Source organism: Pezoporus wallicus, unplaced genomic scaffold (genome assembly GCF_028554395.1).
Source record: "Pezoporus wallicus isolate ANWC-B61680 ecotype Strahan unplaced genomic scaffold, APGP_CSIRO_Pwel_v1 contig_6580, whole genome shotgun sequence".
NCBI classification, from domain to species: Eukaryota; Metazoa; Chordata; class Aves; order Psittaciformes; family Psittacidae; genus Pezoporus; species Pezoporus wallicus.
In genome coordinates this window covers 1,161,429-1,183,321 of record NW_026635844.1, presented here as the reverse complement: position 1 = coordinate 1,183,321, position 21,893 = coordinate 1,161,429, and the positions used below count along the sequence as shown (strand labels likewise).

The window sequence follows — 21,893 nt, the reverse complement described above, 5'->3', positions numbered from 1 at the left end:
CTTATCTTCTTATTCAAGAAGTCACACTTCTCAACACTCCTCAACAGCCTACAACAGTTTTCAGATCGTAAAGTATCAGAATACATGAGCCGGTACTACTATTTAAAGAAGTTGTGGCTATTTAAGTTGTATAAATTTGTAATCGTAAGTCTAACTAGTGGTATACGAATAATATAATCCAGTTTTCCTTGTCTTTTTAATGCCTATAGAAAAGGTATTTTAAAGAGCTTTTTAAAAGTTAATTTTGCAAAATTTACAGATCAGCCATAAATTCACAAGAATTAATTAGAAATATAGAATCCCAATGTTAGATTTGTGGCATTTTCAGTACTTGCAGCCATATTCCTAGATAGGACAAGATTTTGCTACATTTTCCAGGCACATCCATGCCAAGTGCAGGAAACCTGGACTATGATGATGTTTTCAAATCTGGGAAGTTTTGGGCTTTGCTGCTACTTCAGGAAATGTTGTGTGTCACTTTCCTTCCTTTAAAGCTGACAGCATACCCACTGTTGCTAAGAGATTCCTGAACCTGATCTTTTGCTGCCAAAAAAAACAAACAACCCTCTTGTGGTCTTATGTATGTATACTATGGCAGTCTATGGCATTTTTTCCTCAAGTCTTTCTGTCCTGTGGGGACCATACAGGTGCTGAGCTGCCTGAGGATCATCATCTCACACTGCCTCCAACCTCTTAGATCATTCTTCATGTTTGCACTTACTAAAAGCATTTGTTAGGTTAAGTCTTTGCCATACCAGCGTGGTTTACTGGGTTGTCAGTCCCATTTTTAAGGCTCATACCACTACTTATTATATTAGAGTAGTGCATAAAAAGTAAGTTAGGATCACATCCCCATTGAGACAGGGTATGGAAAAAATGAGTAAAGATTTCTTTTTACCCTGAAGACATCACAGTAATGAGAGAGTGTAAAAGAAATAGATACAGAGCTGCAAAAAAAAGTGGATTTTTTGCAAGTAGTGTCGAAAATACATATTCTTCATAGCAACTTTTTCCTCCTCCAAGTGTTATTTTACTGGTTTTGATGGTTAGTAGATGCCTGGAATTAAAGTGAAGAATTAAATTTCTACATTTGAGGCCATATTATCATTATACTCATTTTAATGTCTGTACAACTTCAGCATCTGAGACCGCAGGAACTTAACTGCTTTACTTGTTGGCATTACACTGAAGTTGATTTCAGTGAACCATAAAAAGTTTGGCCCTGAAGGTAAAATTACACTGTATGCATGTTCCTAACATACTGCTTTGGGGATAAACATGCCTTAAATCGACTCATTGCTCACAGCTAAATTCGTTTTCCAAATGCAGTTTCCGCATAGATAGCAATGTTCTGTAAGACAGACTTTCTTTAAAACCATAAAATTTTTTGAACATAATCCTATCAATAAACATATTTGAGCAGGATAGCAAAGAATTCACATAATCCTAGTAAAGATTTGGGGGTTTTATGAAAGTAAGGGTGGGGCGCGTGGCAACATTTTTAATTAGCTTTCATCATTACCTCTGATTTGTTCAGATGTGTTCCAAATGTTTGCATATTGTGTTTGCTCACACGTACATAATGAAAACTTTTGGACTTCATTGAAACTTTAGCTCGTAATCATGCATTTGGGAAATTAAAATTGAAATTTACGATACCCTGGGTCCTACTTGCTCTGTTCGTTGTGTCTTTCTAAGACACCATCACTTGAGAGCTTTGTTACAGCAACATTTCTGTTGTGGCTTAATATGTTGTGGGTTCAGAGGTCTGTAATTGTGGCCTTGAGGGGTACAGACACCAGCTGGGTTTGTACGCAGGTATTCTTGGATTAATATTTTCAGACTTAGATCTTGTTCTGTCTGGAATTTAAACATAGCTCCCCATACTTTAAAGGGAAGGCAAGCACCATTTGAGGTTCTTAATGAGCACTTTGTTTTTTCCTCTTTAATTTGACTTTTGTTTTGTTTTTTTTTTTACTTTCATTTTAACTCCTGTAGCCAGTGAAATCCAGGCAGTTACTTGCAGACTGTTTTTACAGCCCTGTATGGACAAAGAGCATTAGTTTGCTCCTCTGCTTGATTGCTGAATTAATAATAGTTAGAAAGTTTTGATATCTGCATCTCCATTTTCCTTAGAATATATAATGGTGAAAAAAAATCCCCATATATTAGGCAAGTCATTGAAGTGTGAACAACTTTGTTATATCTGACATGTAACAAGTCTTTCAGGGCAACTAGGTTGGTTTTGTTTGTTTGTTTGTTTTTTATTTTTTTTTTAATAATTCCTTTTGTTTCAGGTCTAAAATTTCAATTTTATTTCTGCGTGGAAGCAAGAGATTTAAACTCCCCCGTACTGGGGAACCAGTCAGGGTTTTTCTTCTGTTTAGAAACCTTTGACCCATCCCTCCCCTGTTCAGTGAATGGAAATGGCAAGGCAACTTGTGCTGAGGGTGACTACAGATCTGCTTTCCATGTAGTTTATGAAGCAAACCTGCAGGGGAGAGGGTTTCAGGAGTCCTGCATATGGAAAAAAAATGCTTTTAAAGTATTTCTTTGCAAAAGAGGGCCTTTCTTATGCCTCTGAGTATATATTAACTGGTTATAATCCTTAGTTTTGAGGCACATAATTATTCACACAGCAGCACATGAAGGATTCGCAGGTACAGTTACGATTTCTATGTACTGGCAAGCAGCCTTTTCCAAGGGACAGAGGGGACTTTTTTTGTGTAAAGCTTCAAGTTCTATAATTAGTTGTACAGTAAAGGATTTAGATACGTGGCAAAACATATACAAGGGCATAGAAGTTTAATTAAGTCGCCTTTAATTTGTCTGCCTGGATATGTCATTACAGTAAGTGGTTTAATATTAACATCTATTTACATTTCTTTTTTTTTTCCTTTTTTCCAGATTATCACTAAGTATGTTTATGAACTACTGCAAAAGGAATGCCACTTGAAGAAAGTAACTCTCCCAGTAAGTATAAATTATATTTTTCCAAAGACATTGTTTGGATCTTTAAAAAACATACTCTGCAGTTGGGGCACTTGTGTAAAGGCAAGCTGTGCCAAGGCTCTGTGCAGGACATTATCTCAAGACACTGCCTTCACATGCAGCATCCGTGTGCACATGGCGACGTGTTTTGACCTCACTTCTCACATGCTTGATTTTTGAGCCTTCCTTGCCTTACCAGATACCAGCACTTCCAAAATGTGGTTTTGATAAAGGAACCATAAGCTTTGCAAAAAGTGTGAATGTTTTGATGTATTGCTTGATGTAGACTACAAACGTGCATTTACAGGAAGAGTAAACTCACATGGAGTTTCAGTAAATTACTCCAAGTCTTTTTTTAAAAGACACTTTTTCAGTAACTTGTAGCATGTGTGTAATATAAGGTGCTGCTCTGGTGAAAATACCTGGTGAACTCTTGGAAGTGATAAAACATTCCCCAGAGAACAGATGCGACAGTGTTTGTAAATACGTGTAGTGCTATTATCATGTTTAAGTACTTTTACATTCTATGCTGGAGAGTGGGGGGGAGATTAGAGTGAGGGCACTGTGCAGGTTTTCCATCACTGCCATCCACGATTCTTAATCGTCTTTGAGAAGCTGTTGCATTACTGTTGTTGTCAGCCAGTCCTTCATATTCAGTTGAGGAAAACCCATTTGGGCTAAAAGAGGAAAAATTTATTTGCTTTAGCGTTCTGTAACGTTTCACAGTTCCCATTTCCATTACCTAAGTCTTGTTTAGGGCATGTTTTGATAACTTGCTCAAACTACTCAAGTTTTCCCACCCAGGCTTTGCCAGTGTCTCCTGGTCGGGGCAGAAGGAGCTCTGCCAGGAGCTCCATGGAGCAGTTGGAGGGCAAACAGGAGCTCCCACAAGGGGTGCACCAATGCACCAAGACCACTTGAGAAAGTATTTCCCCACTTTAGATTTTCAAGTATAGACAAAGAAGAGGATTGGGTTCATAGCGGTGGTCTGCCTGGTGCAGTGCTGGCCATGATCTTTAACTTCTTTGCAGAACTAGTTTTCTTTGGGGAAGTTTTGGTCCAAGATGTACTTCCATATGCCAGACAAGTCATGTCACCCACAAACTGTGAAACCAGGAAGCTGTCTTTTATAAACGTTGAAGTGCCTGAATCTTGAGGCTACAGAACTGTCTTTGAATGTCCTTTGTAAAAACAAAGATTCATCTCTGTCATGCAATACTAAGGCTGATCTGTTAGCTTAAAAAAATCCTAGAAGTTGGGTTGGAAGGGACCTTAAAGCTCATACAGTTCCAACCTCCCTGCCATGGGCAGGGACACCTTCCGCTAGACCGGGTTGCTCCAAGCCCCGTCCAACCTGGCCTAGTTACTTGCATTGTTGTTGTTATTGTTACTATTAATGTTATTATGTTTAACTTTATTTCAATTGTTAAACTGTTCTTCTCCCAAACCATGGGTTTTGTCTTTGTCTGATTCTTCTCCCCATCCCACCAGGCACAGTGGGGGCAGTGAGCATGGTGTTTAGCTGCCAGCTGGGGTTAAACCACAACATATCTGTTGGAAGCCCTCACCACAGCCAAAAATACATTATGAAGAGGCCTACAGAAATGAGAAAAATTAAATAATATATGTAGAAGCTGAAAAATTAAAGCTCTCTAAAGGCTATGTTAAATCACCGCTGACATCCTGCCACCTAGCAACACAAAAAACCTATTTTAAACTAGTAAAGGAGACTAATAAAAGTAGTGAAATGGCTTGTAGCAAGAGTAAGTCCTGTGCAAGTGAGGAGAATAGAAAAAAGTATAAATGCTTGCAAGTTACATGTAAAATCACAGTAAGATCACCCCAAACTGAATTTGAGGAACTTGTTACAGTGGTAAAGACTGCTATTAAAAGGTAGCTGATAAGGCTGATGAATGCTTAGCTCAAACAAGAAAAACAAACATAGTTATTTCCAATATTATTTGTCTGGTTTCAACATTTAATTTTTTAAAACTTCTCTAAGCAGGATAGAGTTCTGAGGAACTATCTCAAATTTAGTTTGTCAGTAGTGGAGCTCTTAGTACAAATCAATATATCGTACAACAATCAAATCAAATTTATAAGAAGTCAAATATGAAGCTGCAGAACAACTAGCTAATACATAACTTCCTGCTGAAATCAGCTGTTTTTGTCAGAAAAGGCCTCCAGGAGTGATTGATTGTGATTCCTGGATATCAGGAAGAAATAAAATGGGGGGAGAGGGAGGATGGAGTTAGTACAGGTTTCTTTTTTTAAAAAAAACAACTACTGTAATTCCGTGAAGGAGTCAGAGATCCTGTGAAACAGAAAGATGTTGTCAATAAGAGTATGTGGATTCCCAACAAGCTGTCAGCAAGGTTAGCAAATGCTTTGAAAAAGCATAAGAGAAGGGAGTCCCCTTATGAGTTAATAATTGGTTAAAAGGGAAAAAAGATGTTCGTATTTCACTGAGGAAATAATTTATTACTGGTGCAGTGTTACTAAGGCCTGCACAGACAAAGTTGTAAATAAAAGGAAAAGAGGAATTAATATAAGCTAACAAACTTAGCGTTTTTTTTTCCTGAAATTGTTTAGAATACTTAAATCTGAAGCTTACTCTGATGAGTTGGGGAATTATTTCATGGTGCTGAATGGTTGGATGATAAAATGACATGATATTCAATTCTGGTAAATGTGAAATTATGGGGAAATAACTCACTCTGTAAACACAATGGTGGCCTCTAAATGAGCTATTACAACTCAGGAAAGAGCTTGGAGTGATTGTGAATAGTTCTCTGAGGACATCAGTTAGTGCTCAATGGCAGTCAAAAACCCTCAAAGCAAATAGGATGTTAGGAATTATGAGGTGTTGAGAACAAAACAGGAAAACATTGTCATTCCACTCATTATGTGGGCCCTCATCTTGAACACTGCGTGGAGTCCGGACACCATATCAAAAAGGATATGAAGAATTTAAAAAAAAAAATCCACAGAGGAGGGTTACAAAGATGATCACAGGCATGAAATGCTTTTCACACAAAGAAAGATTAGACAAAGATTTCTTCAGCTTGGAAAATAGATGACTGAGGAAGGAATATGACAAATCTATAAAATCATGAAAGGTGTAGAGGAGATGAATAGGGTATGGTTTTCTGCTGTTTTCATAATAGAGAAGCTAAGGGGCATCAAGTTTAAATTATCAGGCAGGAGTTCTCTACTGAAAGAGAGGCAATACTATTTCATATACATCCCAATTGTATTGTGGAACTCATTGCCACAGAATACTATCAAGGAGAAAGGTATAAATGCATTAAAAAAAAAAAGGCATTTGACAATACTAAGGTGGGTTAAGTGCATTGAGCTATTGTACACGCTTGTCCAGTTACAGACTCTGGCTCAGGAGGCTCCAAAGTTACTACTGGTTGCCAAAACCAGGGAAAAGTCACACTATAACCACTCTGTTCTCATACTGTTTCCTTACATAAGCTACCAGTTGCCAGAAGCAGGACCTGGGACCTTGATCTTACCAAGATGTGTACTCTTATGACTGTGACCGTGTTATATGAATATTTTGGAGGTGAAAGGAAAACACTTCTTACAAACTTTGTTACAGGTGATCAGAAAGTTGGTATATCACAGAGCCACAGAATGGTTTGGGTTGGAAGGGACCTTAAAGCTCATCCAGTTCCAGTCCACTGCCATGGGCAGGGCCACCTTCCACTAGACCAGGTTGCTCCAAGCCCCATCCAACCTGCCCTTGAACACTGCCAGGGATGGGGCAGCCACAGCTTCTCTGGCAACCTGCGCCAGGGCCTCACCACCCTCACAGGGAAGAACTTCTGCCTAAGATCTCATCTCAGTCTCCCCTCTGTCAGGTTAAAGCCATTCCCCCTTGTCCTGTCCCTGCAGGCCCTTGTCCAGATCCCCTCTCTAGCTTTCTTGTAGCCCCAAATCTCTGCCCAGCCTTTTGGCCTATTTGCCTTCCTTTTTTATGTCAGCTCATAAGAAATAAGCAGTGTAGTGATGTTTGAATATATAGAATGTGTTTGAGGGCTGTGTTAAGTGGAACACTTGTTTTTTCCATATGATTTTCTGTGGAAACACTATACTTCAAAGGTTTAGGTTGACAGCATTTCATGTTCTGTCATCCTCATTCATTTCATCCTCATGTGTGAAGTCCAGCTTGTTGTCTCTATTTTGCCTTCTTGTGGTAGCTTCAGTATGGGACAGAATTATTTGGAAATTTCTTTTCAGCTATGAAAATAAGAATGGTTTGGAAAACAGGAAAACTTGTCCATTATTTTATTATGACAGCATCTCTGACAAAACATAAATCTGAACCTTTTTTTTTCCTAAATATGCTGACAGGCATATTACGTTATTGTTCCTGTAAGGTATAGTCGTACTCCTAATTTTCAACATACAGTACTGGACTTATAAATTTAAATGAAGAGACTTACATTCGGGGATAAGCCATTCAATTATTTCTTTCAAATTTCTCATTTTGTGCTCCATTGAAGGTTATATTATTAAGACTGCATTTTTTTTCTCCAGATAACGTCTTTATATTTCTCTAGTTTTAATGGCATAATCAGGTATTGATCTCTGATCTTCTTTAGCTGTTGAGGAAAAATAGAGGGCTTCTGAATTAAATGTATTTTTAACAGTTCTGGGAAGGCATGGGATGGAGGTTTAAGGGTGGAGTTTTACTGACATGTTTCATTGACCATGGCACTGAAAGTTCTCACTTTGCAGTATCTTCTGACTTATCAATGCTTCGCTTTTTCACTTCAATAGGTAAAACTTGGTTCAGTATTTTTCTTGATCAACTCAACAGCTAAGAACTTTTTTTTTCTTTGAAAGACAATGGTCTGTTGTCTCCCCTGTATGTTCCTTCTTGCTGCTTTGTCACCTGAGTCCAATCAATACTTGTTTCTTAAAAGTTCCCCTGATTGTAGGTTTCTTAGGTTAGCTGTGGTAATAACCAGATACTAACTAGCTGCTTGTAATATTGATCAGCAGTTTTCATTTTTACGATTTTGAGTGAAAGATTGTAAGTCAGGATATTCAATATTGTGAAGATTCTAACATGAGTGAGTTAGCAAGCTGTATGTAGAACCACATAACAGACTTTCTTTTCTTGTGAAGCAAATGAGCAGTTTTCAGTCTCCACCAGCTGCTCACAATTCTCACAATCTTTTTGAGTCTTTTCAGTTTCAGTTCCATTTATTTGCCATATTCTTTCCGCCTGTCACAAGTTGCACCTGTTTCACTTATTCGTAGGCTACACACTTGTAATTTTTATTGTGTTTTTTAACTGGAATAGGAAAAATATTAGTAAATTTTTTTCCCTTTAAAAATTTAACGTTGTCGTGGTTTAAGCCCAGACTGTAAGTCAGCCACGCAGCCCCCTCGCTCACTCCCCCCCTTTATTCCCCTGCTCCTGCTCCTAGAGGGATGGGGAGGAGAATCAAAAGAATGTAACTCCCACGGGTTGAGTTAAGAACAGCCCAGTAACTGAGGTATAACACAGACCTACCATTGCTACCACCAATAATTAAGCTTGGACATAGAATTAAACTTGGCTAGGGATGTTAAGGATAACAGGAAGGGATTCTACAGGTACGTAGCAAATAAAAAACAGACTAGGGACAACGTAGGCCCCCTCTGGAAGCTCTCGGGAGAACTGGCTACACAGGATTTGGAGAAGGCTGAGGTTCTGAATGATTTCTTTGCCTCGGTCTTCACTGGCAAAGGCTCTGACCAAACCACCCAAATCTTGGAAGGCAGATGCAGGGACTGTAAGGATGAAGAGCTTGGGCTCACTGTAGGAGAGGATCTGGTTCGAGACCGTCTTAAAAATCTGAACATGCACAAGTCCGTGGGTCCTGATGAAATCCATCCGCGGGTCCTGAAGGAGCTGGGAAATGAAGTTGTGAAGCCGCTGGCCATCATATTTGAAAAATCATGGCAGTCAGGTGAAGTTCCTGAGGACTGGAAAAAGGGAAATAGAACCAACATTTTCAAGAAGTGGTAACACAGCGCTGCACCAGCTACTAAGAAGGAGAAAAAAATGACTGCTACTGCTGAGCCGAGGACAGTATCCACCCATTATTCCAAACCATTCACATTATGCTCAGATTCCACATTTTCAATATACTATCGCTCTTACATATATACATATATGTATATATACATCCACATACACAGACAGACAGATCATTCCTTTGTGTATGGACCAATCCCTATAAAGCTGCTGAGTTCATCCGGTCCATGTTGGGCTCCACCTCTTGTAACAGTCTTTCAGAGCAGGAGTGGCTGCGTGCAGTGTTTTCTGCAGATTGTTGCCTGCTGATGTTACCGTAGAACTCATCTGGTTTCATCAAAGTTCATCCTTTGTTGGGATGATGGTCAGAGCGACGTCAGGGCCAATCGCTGGTAACCTGAAGACATCTACTTGGTGAGCTACAGAAGTGCTGCATAGCTGGCAACAGCATACAATTGAGTTCATTGGCTGTTTTCCCCTGAAGTCAAATCCCCTTGAGGTACACATTGGACTTCTCCATTTTCCCATATTACGCATCAAGTATATTCGGGTCCCTGAGCAAAAGCAATCCCACAGCTGGGTTTGGCTTTACCTGAAGCAGGAATAACCCAGACTGTCTTCCCCAGCAAATTCTTTATGTGAACTTTATCCCCTTCTACAGTATGTAAAAGTTCTGACTGGGCTGGACCAGCCCTGTTGGCAGATCCTCTGGTGTTGACCAACCACGTGGCCTTCGGTAAGTGAGTATACCAACGTTTAAAACTTCCCCCACCCATTGCTCTCAGTGTAGCTTTTAACAGCCCATTGTGCCATTCAATTTTCCCGGAGGCTGGTGCATGGTAGGAGATGTGATATACCCACTCGATGCCAAGCTCTTTGGCCCAAGTGTCTATAAGGTTGTTTGAGAAATGAGTCCCATTGTCTGACTCAGTTCTCTCTGGGGTTCCGTGTTGCCACAAGATTTGTTTCTCAAGGCCCAGGGTAGTGTTCTGGGCAGTGGCATGGGACACAGTGCATGTTTCCAGCCATCTGGTGATTGCCTTCATCATGGTAAGCACATGGTGCTTGCCTCGGTGGATTGGTGAGAGTGTGATAAAATCGATCTGCGAGGCCTCCCCATACTTGTACTTCAGCCATTGTCCTCCATACCAAAGAGGCTTTAACAGTTTGGCTTGTTTAATTGCAGCACATGTTTCACACTCGTGAATAATCTGGGCAGTAGTGTCCATTGTTAAGTCCACCCCTCGATCACGAGCCCATCTATATGTTGCGCCTCTGCCCTGATGGCCTGAAGTGTCATGGGCCCACCAGGCTAAAAATAATTCACCCTTATGTTGCCAGTCTAAGTCCGTCTGAGCCACTTCAATCTTACCAGCTCTATCCACTTGCTGGTTGTTCTGGTGTTCCTCAGTGGCCCAACTCTTGGGTACATGAACATCTACGTGGCGTACCTTCACCACCAGGTTCTGCACCCAGGCAGATATCTTGCCACAGTGCAGCAGCCCAGATGGGTTTACTTCTGCATTGCCAGTTGCTCTGCTTCCATTGCTTCAACCACCCCCACAGGGCATTTGCCACCATCCATGAGTCAGTATAGAGATAAAGTATTGGTCACTTTTCTCATTCAGCAATGTCCAGGGCCAGCTGGATGGCTTTCCCCTCGGCAAACTGATTCGATTCATCTTCTCCTTCAGCAGTTTCTGCAACTTGTCGTCCAGGACTCCATACAGCTGCCTTCCATCTCCGATGCTTTCTCACAGTATGGCAGGACCCATCAGTAAACAAGGCATATTGCTTTTTACTTCCTGACGGTTTATTATATGGTGGGGCCTCTTCAGCACTCATCACCTTCTCCTCTTGTGACATTCCAAAATCTTTGCCCTCTGGCCAGTCCATGATGACTTTAAGAATTCCTGGATGACTGGGATTTCCTGTTCAAGCTCGTTGTGTAATTAGTGCAGCCCGCTTACTCCGTGTAGCATCAATTGCATGATGTGTAGAGAAGACCCTGACTTTGAACATCCAGCCCAGCACGGGCAACCGGGGTGCCAGGAGGAGCTGTGCTTCAGTGCCAATCACTTCCGAAGCAGCTCGAACCCCTTCATAGGCTGCCAGTATCTCTTTCTCAGTTGGGGTATAGCTGGCCTCAGATCCTTTGTATCCCCAACTCCAAAAGCCAAGGGGTCGACCTTGAGTCTCCCCTGGAGCTTTGTGCCAGAGGCTCCAGGTAGGACCATTCTCCTCACCTGCGGTGTAGAATACATTTTTTTACATCTGGCCAGGTCCGGACTGGTCCAAGGGCCACTGCATGAACTCTCTTGTTTAATTTGCTCAAAGGTTTGTTGTTGTTCAGGACCCCATTTAAAATCATTTTTCTTCCGGGTCTCATGATAGAGAAGTCTTACAATTGAACTGTAATTTGGGATGTGCATTCTCCAGAACCACACAGCACCCAAGAAAGCTTGTGTTTCCTTCTTTTTAGTTGGTGGAGACATTGCTGTTATCTTGTTGATCACATCTGTGGGGATCTGTCTACGTCCATCTTGCCATTTTATTCCCAAAAATTGAATCTCCTGTGCAGGTCCCTTGACCTTACTCCATTTTATGGCAAAACCGACTTTCAGCAGGATTTGATTATTTTCCTCCCTTTCTCAAAGACTTCTTCCGCTGTATCACCACACACAATAATGTCATTAATGTATTGCAGGTGTTCTGGAGCTTGCCCCTGTTCCAGTGCAGTCTTGACACAGCACTGCATCAGATACTAAGAAGGAGAAAAAACGACTGCTACTGCTGAACCCAGGATGAACGTTCAATCTTAAAAACTTCAGTGTACAGATAAAAGACGCCTAGAGCCTAGTCAAGTCTCATGCATCTTGGGTTGATGATGGCTGAGAAATGAAAACTGAGTCATTGTCAATGTGTTAGCATGAATGTCAGTAAGGGTAGATTTCAGGTATAGTTTGATCTTACCCTATATATTGATAGCTGTGCAAAATGCTAACTACCGTACTGCTGAAATACTCTGTAGAGAGCTACTGCAGTATTAGGTGATAGCTCATTTGAGACAGAACTCATGGAAAAATTCACTGTTTGAAAACTGTAAGAAGTCATAAATATATGTAGAGTATGTAACTCAGAGAATTCACTGCAACTGCATACATTTGTAAACCTGAAGGTATAGTTGTGCATTGGAGAAACAGATATGAGAAAAGGAAATTTAAACTTTAAACAGTACTTCTGAACATCAGGTTATTAGCAGTGTTTAGGTTGGTTCAACATACCCAGCTACAGATTATTGGAAGATTGTTACTGCATGTGAATAAAGATGTTGAATCAAAGTGTTACATTAAACTAATTGAAGTTCAAAACTTTTCTGGATTTGTTGAATTTCTGTTTAAATAAGGGGTCAGAAGGAAATGTTTATGAGTAGGTCAGAAGAGAAATTGGCTGATAAATGCAAATTACTTTATGCAGACTCAGTGTGTCTAACACTGAATGGTATTCTACATTGATTTGTCAATAAAGTAGGGTTGTACAGAGGAGTGATTTCTGTGTGCTTTCTTTATTGAAAGCTTGATCTAATGAACTACTACTGTTTGAAGATAAATTAGCTTGAAGTTTCCAAATGTGATTAATTTGAGGAAGAGTATGAAGAGTTGTTTCTTATGATGTTGGTAAATATTTTTAACTCTTTATAAATTAATGTTTTTGCAGATGTCGTGGTTTAAACTCAGTCAGCCATGCAGTCCCCCTCTCACTCCCCCCCTCTTCGTCCCCCTTGCTCCCAGAGGGATGGGGAGGAGAATCAAAAGAATGTAACTCCCACGGGTTGAGATAAGAGCAATCCAGTAACTAAGGTATAACACAAACCACTACTGCTACCACCAATAATAATAATGATAAGGGAAATAACAAGGGGAGAGAATACAACCGTTCACCACCCACCAATCGATACCCAGCCCAATCCCAGCAGCGATCTGTCCCTTCTGGGTATATAGTTTATATAGTGGGCATGACATGCTGTGGTATGGAATACCTCTTTGGTTAGTTTGGGTCAGGTGTCCTGTCTCTGCTTCCTCCCAGCTTCCCCTCCTCCCTGGCAGAGTATGAGACTCACAAAGTCCTTGGTCAGACTAAACATTACTAAGCAGCAACTAAAAACATCTGTGTTATCAGCACTGTTCCCAGGCTGAAGGTCAAAAACACAGCACTGCACCAGCTACTAAGAAGGGTAAAAATGACTGCTACTGCTGAACCCAGGACAGCAGAATTGTGAACTAGTTATGTCTTTTACATACGATTGCAAAACAAGAAATTAGTTTAGAAATACTAAAGCGTACAGCTAAGTTGTATGTTTGACTGAAATACAAATTTGCGATGTTTTTATTAAGTACATTATCATAGGTATTAAGTTTGTGTTCAAAAGTCAGTTATGTCTTGCCAAGTACTGTTGTGAGATTTAGTGTTGTCTGATGTTTTACCTAAGCCAATTTAAGTTTTAAGTATCAATACTGCCACTTCAGAAGTGGCAGTGTGATCTGACCATTGCCCCAGTATGATACCTGTACTTACATCCTCTGAACTCCTTTCAAGAGGGCATATTTTTTACCATGATTTTATCTTCTCACAAAGTATTGAGTTCATTTCCTGGTGTAGAGCATATAAGCTGAGGCACAGGAGACGTTATCATCATTTTGTGTCAGGGAATAAAGTCTTTAGTGTTACAGCAGATGTTGAAGACAGACATGACCGTTCTTCCAGTTAGGAACTTGTTTTGCTCAAGTAATCTTATTGACTTAGTCATAAAAATCACAGACTGGTTTGGGTTGGAAGGGACCTTAAAGCTCATCCAGTTCCAGCTCCTCTGCCATGGGCAGGGATGTCTTCCACTAGACCAGGTTGCTCCAAGCCCCATCCAACCTGCCCTTGAACACTGCCAGGGATGGGGCAGCCACAGCTTCTCTGGCAACCTGTGCCAGGGCCTCAGCGCCCTCACAGGGAAGAACTTCTGCCTGAGATCTCATCTCAGTCTCCCCTCTGTCAGGTTAAAGCCATTCCCCCTTGTCCTGTCCCTGCAGGCCCTTGTCCAGAGCTTCTCTCCAGCTTCTCCCTGTGGCTGCTCTATCCAGTCTCCATTGAGCCTGTACTTGTGCTGAAAAATATACTTGGTAGGATTTGCATTAAAAAAAAAGTATAGAGGTTCATGAATAATTAATTTTTCCTAAGTAAGGGTAATTAAGAACAGAATCATAAAATCATAGACTCATAGAATAGGTAGGGTTGGAAAGGATGTTAAGGTCATCAAGTTCCAACCCCCTTGCCATGGGCAGGGACACCTCACAGTAAACCCTAGACTGTCCAACGTGGCCACACTGCCAGGGATGGAGCATTCACAACCTCCCTGGGCAACGTATTCCAGTGCCTCACCACCCTAACAGGAAAAAATTTCCTCCTTATATCCAATCTAAATTTCCCCTGTTTAAGATTTAACCTGTTACCCCTTGTCCTATCAGTACAGTCCCTAATGAAGAGTCCCTCTCCAGCACCCCTATAGGCCCCCTTCAGATACTGGAAGGCTGCTATGAGGTCTCCATGCAGCCTTCTCTTCTCCAGGCTGAACAGCCCCAACTTTCTCAGCCTGTCTTCATATGGTAGGCGTATCAGAGAAAAAAATAAGATAATCCAAATAACCATGTCTCCTGCGTCAATGTAAAGTTTATATCCTGGCCTGACTTTCTATGCTGCTGAGGAGTGTTAGACAATTCAGGTTTGTTCCTAGCTGCTGTACAGTTACTCTGTTAGGGGGAGAAGTACAGTAGGAGGGCGAGATTGCCTTTTGTATCCTTCCTTTTTTCTGTATTCATATGGTAGAAAGGGAGGAATGAGTAGACAGAATGTTTTTTCAGCAGTCATGGTGTTTCTACCAGCACAGTCCTTTTGCCTTGACCCAGGCTTGCTAAACCAAGTGTTTAACTGTCTAGAATTTCTGTTTGTATTGAGCAAAAAGTGCTGCTTTACTCTCTTGAGTTAAGAATAAACGTTGGAATTAGATTGTGGTTTACTGGATATCAGAGCTGGTTGTTAGTCTGTTAATGCAGCAAAATAGCTAATCATTGACCCAGTGCAGAACTCTTAATGAAGCCATTATTTAGACCTAAATTGCATTTCTGTATTTTATTAGGCCTGTCCTATTAAATTTATAATAGACAAATTTGTGATACTGGTTACTATGCAGCTTACTGGGTATTTATGTTGACGTGGCTGAGATGGAAGTCTCCAAGAATTTTTTTGTATTATGGAAGAATTTTATTGTTGCTTCAGGCATATCAGAAGTGATAAATTACTTGACAGCCCCTGCTCAATTGTTCTTTTATGGACTTTCTTTTTTACCAGTACATTCCTGTAAAAATTGATTTTTCAAAGCTTTTGCATACTTCTTACCCCTTTTTTTTTGATTGAAGTCTCAGTTGCACTACTCTTCTAGACTGTGGTACATTTTCATGTTTTGAAGTTAGATTCCACAGATACTAGCTTATGCTTTATTTTTGTTTAGTACTCTGCACACATTAGTACTTGTAATATGCATGCAAATAGTTGTCAAATGGTGAAGGTTTTCATCTCAATTAGGAAACTAACTTTACAGGTGTACTTTTAAAAATTTTAATGGTGCATTTTTGTGCATTTTATTGATGTAAGTTTGTGTGATCTTTAATTGCAGGTTGATGCAACAGAGAGTGAACCAAAGAGTTTTATCTTTATGAGTGAAGATGCGTTGACAAATCCTGACAAGCTCTTGGTCCTGATTCATGGTAACGGTGTTGTCAGAGCAGGTCAGTGGGCCAGGAGGCTTATAATTAACAAAGACCTGGACAGCGGCACACAGATGCCATATATAAAGAGAGCTGCTGAGGTAAGTGAAATTACATGTGTGTATGGTTGTGTGTTCATACACATATGTGTGTGTCTTCCTGTATGTGAAGAGCTCTAAATCTGCAATGTTTTAATTTGTGGATCAGTGTTCGGTATTTCTCTATGAAACCATTTTATTTATGATGGGAATGCTTGTTTGGTTTTTTTCAGGACTTTGTTCTAAAGGAACCAAGTTTCTCTCTTACAGTAAAAACAAAAATTTAGTTGTGTGTCATGTTGCTGTGGCAGTGCTGCCATGTAGTTTAATATGGCAGCTAACATGACAAGAGCCCTTAGCAGGCGATGAGATGCAATAGAAAGCACTACAGAAATTTGTTATGATTTGAAGTGTTTTCTTTTACATTTCATTAAATTTGTACGTATTCTCACTCAACGTCTGTTGTAATCTCATGATAACATGAGCTTTCATGATAACAGCAGGCTTTTTTGCTAGGCTTGTACTGAATTTATTAGAGGCACAGTCTTTTTCAGTTTTGCACTGAATACTGATTCACCTATCAGTACTTGACAGTAAAAAACATTTACATTTGATGGACACTATTTTGTTACATTTACATCTGTGTGAGTGACAATGCACAATTTGTGTAACGTGTTTTAACACTGGAACTTCATAGGTGTAATTGTCTCTTGCATTGTGCTAAATGAAACTTCAAGCAGTAAACATAAGAAAATCTTATTTAAAACTTTCTATTATATTTACCAAGTTAAGCTAATGTTCTGCTCTACATGTCAGTGCTGTCACTGATTGTTACACATTTTGCAAAATGAAGTTTAATTCTTTGCAGTTGGCTTTAAAGTATTCAGTATAGAAAATGGTTCTCTTCAAACATGTTTTTTTTAATAAAGCAAAGAAAGAAAAATTGTTCAAACATTAAACCATTAAAATATTTTTGTTTGCTTTAGTCCACTAAAAAACCACCAGACTACACTTTGTGTGAAAAAGAAACCTAGTCTTGTGAAAGTGATGCTTGCCTTCTTCTGATACAAAGTTTTTGTTCATTTTAAGTTAATACTGAGAGGCAGAAAAAATATACTTTAGGTTTACTGAGTGCAATATGGGTGTATGGTAGGTCCAGAGTAGGAAATTAACTCCTAGAGTGCAAATTCCAGAGGTTTTCTCAAGAAACCAAAGAGCAGTCGCGACTTAAATCCTTATACCAATGCTTACACACCTGCATTTTCATTCTTTCCTAGAGATGCGGATGTCTTGGCTAACATGAGAGGTTGAGTATTTAAAACTGGGATCCTTAACTTAACAGATACTCTTTGAAGGAGTGTTTCTAGTAGAGGAGAGTTATAGGTCATATTCCTGTTTTGTTACGTATTTTGTGCAATGATTGTGCCAGAGTGACAAAGTTTTCAAACCTCTCTTCCCTAAAATGGTTATTATACTTAAAAACAGATTATATATTTCTGCATTTTGAATACTTGTCTATTTATTAAAATAAAAAAAAAAGAAAAAAAACCAAAGAGTTTGATCACAAAATATCTTTTAATAAATGCAATCATTCAATCTCATTGGACCTCAGACTTTGTGTTCTTATGATTTTACTTCTTTCTCTCTCATAATGTGGTTTTTAAATTCATAGTTCTTTTTAGTTGAATAATTCCAGCTACTGTAAAATGAACTATCCCTTTTTGTGTATCTTAAAATTCTGGTAAATGTGTTACATGTTTAGAACACATATTATTTGCAATGTTTTGGGGTTTTTTTGCAAAATTAAGATGAGATCATATTAAGTTGTAGTATATTAAATGTGTTCCTGGTTTTTGTACCCTGTAATGGGAATTAGATGTGTATCTGGTTAGACAAGGCAGTATTTTATGGATGTCAAACCTGACTGAAGGTATTTGGAATCATTATGTTATGACTAAAAGGAGAATACAGATAGTTACACACTGATATTATGTCTACTTCATGTGCAAATCATATAAATTGCTCTTCCAAATGCAGGAAATTACAGTAGAGTGAGTAAAAGGACTCCAATTTTAGTTAATAATAATAATAAAAATTGCATCCTTTTCTGGGTTTTCTGGCATTCAGTCCTCTAGTTGATTTAGGCACTTCTGTCTGGTATGAAATGAAAATAACTGGCCTAAACGATAAATGGCCTGAATGAAAATTGTGATGTCTCCTCATGCAGTGTTGCCAGTTTGAAGTAAGGAATTACTTTCCCTGATCTTCCGATGTTTCTTCTAAGAACAGGTCTCATCACTGAATGAAACCAGCAGACCTTATCAAAGCATAAGATTGCAGTGCTGATGACAAGAGAACCTGGGTTTTTTTTTTCTTGACAGACTGTCTAGGATTTGAAAATTCCCCTGAACTGTTGTGAGTGTGAAACACATACAGGTAGCTTAAGAGACTAGGTTTTAATTAAAAAAAAAAAAAGGAAAATGCCAAAGTGGTGCTTAAATGTCTGTTGTGCAGAAACTAGTTCAGAAATATCACCTCTTATTTCCTTTAAACAAAACTTGACAAACAATCAAACAGAAGGTAAGTTAGGTCAAAGTCATATCTTTTTCCCTATTGCTTTTTTCTCGGGAGAGTTATGAGACTACCACAAGCAAGTTTCGGTTCCCTTCTTGTGAAAACTGAAAACAGGGTTGTAAAAGCTGGAATTATCAGTAGGCAGTGGATTGAGCAGGATGAACTGATACTTCTCTCCTAATGAGAAGTTAAGGGAAGAAAATAAACTGTTTCTATCTGGTACAGCACTTTCTAAAAAAAAAAATGGAAGCCAACCAAAAAAACCCAGAACAAACATAACCTTTTCTCTTAAAGCATGTGTGAAATAAGGGAGCAGTGCAAAGGCTTAAAATTTACCATGCTTCTTAGTGTCTTGGGGCTGATACACGTTGGAAAGAAAAGATCCAAGGAGAAACATCCCTGTGGGAATTTGAGTAGCTAGAAATGTGTTTTTTCTTTTCATCTAGGTGGTTCCTGTAGATAACACTGCTCCTTCTGTCTTTTATATCAAACTCTGTTGTGTAGATTCAGTCTTTTGTGTAAGGTTTGGGAGTAGTTCACAAGGTTTTATGTAAAGAGGTAAGATTAATGTGTTAATTCAGGAATCCAAATCTGATAATATAAAAGATTTTGAAATATGAAAGAAGAGAACACACAAGCAACTAGATAGAGAACAGATTGTAGGACAAAGAGGAGGGAGAAAAGTATACAGTGTGAGAGACAGATATGTGTAAATATGTTAAAACACGGTAGGAAAAGATGTACTTTAGAAAAACAAGTATGAAAAAGGCAAATGTGATAAAGCAGTAAGACTAACAAAAGCTTAATTAAAATAAAACAAATACATATTATAAAGATACTTGACACCAAAAAAGATGGCTATTTGGTATGGAAAGAGTACAAAATGGTACATAATATGGTATGAAATAAATATGCACAGGTTTGTTGTTTTGTTCAGATATAACTTATCTATTGAAACTTTCTGCAGTGGGAAATACTGATTTTTGACAGAAGCAGTCATCTCCTGTGAGAGACTGAAGTTCAAGTTCCTCCTTCGGGAACGTGGGACTTACCAGTATAATACAGCACTGAAGCCATTCCACTTTTTATTAATAAAAGAAAATTATATTAAAAAATAATTGTAAATGAGAAGAGGAATTTTAATCTGTCTCTTCTACATTTTGCATAAATGTCTCATTCACTGTAACTCTGCTCTCTGGAGTCAGGCTCCTAGATCAGTTGTTATGACTGAGATAGTTATTATTTAGTCGTGTATGTACACTGACTCAAGAAGCACCAGGAGGAGACGGTGTGGGATAGAGGTGAATTCTTTAAATCAGCAGTGAGGGTGTTTACATAGGGTGTCAGGAATTAAGGATTTACATTCCTGGTTTCCTTTAGGTAGTTCAGGGTCTCCTGTGTTCCCTATGAGGACCTTGGTCACTTTAAGAGGAGGTTTGGAGGAGGTATGCTGCTCTGCTTCATTGTTGAGCGATAACAACATGAATGGTTATCTGAATGTTGCTCCAGATGTACTGGCAATACTAGTGAAATAGTGGAGCAAGCAAGAAGGGGTACAGAAGTTGGCTCCTGCTCCATGGAATAGCATTCCATGCAATAACATTCCTTACCTAGTGGCTGGAGAAGGGGGTTCTGTGCTTTAAAGTCTGCTGAGTGTTAAGGCAAGGAAAAGCTGAAGTTGACTTACTTATGGAGGAAGTTTGTTCCTTGGGGAAATGGGAGCTCAGCTTACAGAAGTTTGGACATTGAGAAGAATTTTGGAGTAGTCTTATCTTTGATACCTTTTCTCTAGGGAATAAAAAGGATATTGGTTTACTGCACAAGTACAAAGAAACTGTTGGGTGTCTTCTCTGTGTTTGGAAATCCAGTACATTTTCTACCTAAATTAGCTGTGGTCCCAAGGATACTAATAAAATTTAACCACAGCAACTGTCAGTTATTTGATTTTTCTAACATAACAATTACTGCTTTTTTAAATAAACATCCAAGAATTGTTGCCTGGTTTCAAGTTCATCCCAGTGTAATATAGCTTAGATATTGCTATTTAATGGAGAATCTGTGCTTGACATAGGGGTAACAGCACCAGAAAATTAGCTTCTTCAAAGAACCTGAACGAGTTTTTCAGGAGAAATGCAGCACCCAAAAATCTGACTTTCCACAAACAAACAGAAAAAAAAAAGGTTTGCATGAGATGGGCATCCACTGCAGAAATATTTCTTTAATGGCTGATAAAACACAGTTTTCAGCTTCACATTTCTGTTGTGTTAATCCTAGTCTTTTATGCATTTTCTTAACAATTTCTAGGTTTAAGAATATTTTTGGTCAGAATATCGGATTTATTCAATCATATACTATTAATTTGTATAAAACTGTCAGGTAGGTAATATTTACTGAGAATTAGTGAGGGTAGTTACTTTCTTCAGCATGTGATGTCATTAGTTTTGTAACTTTATTTAATAGAACAAAATAATTCAGTGTAATTGTAGTAAATTTACCCACCATATCTTTCATGTGATTTAGTAACCTTGCTGTTTAGTAACTGGTCTTTCCATTTTATAAAAACTATCCAGTTTCAAAAGTGGGCATTTACACATTGTTGTCAAGAACTTATGCTTTGTTGAAACTGTGTTAACAAGAATTCTTGCTGAAAAACTTTTATAACTTGATTTTAAGCATAGAATTTCTTGTTAGACAGCATCCTCTTTGTTCTAGTGGTCATATTTTAGGAACCTAAGATATAAAATTTTGTCTTACAGTTTATACAGCAGTTTATACCTGCCTAGCAGAATTTCAGTAAGGTGGGCAAGGAACACTCTCTGGAAAAAAAGAAGAGAGTTGACATTTCACTGCAATTACAATTCTTCCACAGCATACTAATATTTACATACCTTTTATGTCTTCTAAGTATATTGTTGGAGAAAGATGTTAAAATACCTCATTTATTTGTCAGTTACAGCACCAGAGTAATCATAATTTTACTTGAACATTCTAATACATTACTGAAATTAAAATTTCACTAAAATGAACAGCAATATGCTATATTGTTTTCTTTCAAATATTAATTTTCTTACTCATATTTATATATTTGCTTTTTCTTCATTCTGTTAAACCATAGAACTAACACTGCTTGTAAAGTACTTCTTAGTAGAGAAAACTTCTATTTAGAACTTCTACTTCTGTGGGGATAATAATAAGAAAACCGAAGTTATGCAGCTGGTTGGCTGATCTTTTGACATCTTTCTAAAAACATAAACACAAATGACAATGTAGTACTAAGTAATTTGACATATATAATTGACAAAATACACCATAGTCTGGAAAGAGAATTTAAAAAGCAATACATTCAATTCCTTCTAAAACATTTTATGAGGAAGTTCAAGAAGAGGTTAGAAGAAGAGACTGATACTGAGCTGACAGGGTATATAAACCCACACC

At 38.7% G+C, this 21,893-nt stretch overlaps 1 protein-coding gene across 2 annotated transcripts in view; it reads left to right on the top strand.

The window, feature by feature from the left end:
* FAM172A (family with sequence similarity 172 member A) overlaps nt 1-21,893 on the top strand; it is a 275,992-nt gene that overhangs the window by 26,744 nt on the left and 227,355 nt on the right. For both annotated transcript variants that reach the window (XM_057398370.1, XM_057398371.1), the window contains exons 4-5: nt 2,908-2,973; nt 15,756-15,947. In XM_057398370.1, the coding sequence (XP_057254353.1) occupies nt 2,908-2,973; nt 15,756-15,947 (258 nt within the window). The remainder of the gene's footprint in view (nt 1-2,907; nt 2,974-15,755; nt 15,948-21,893) is intronic.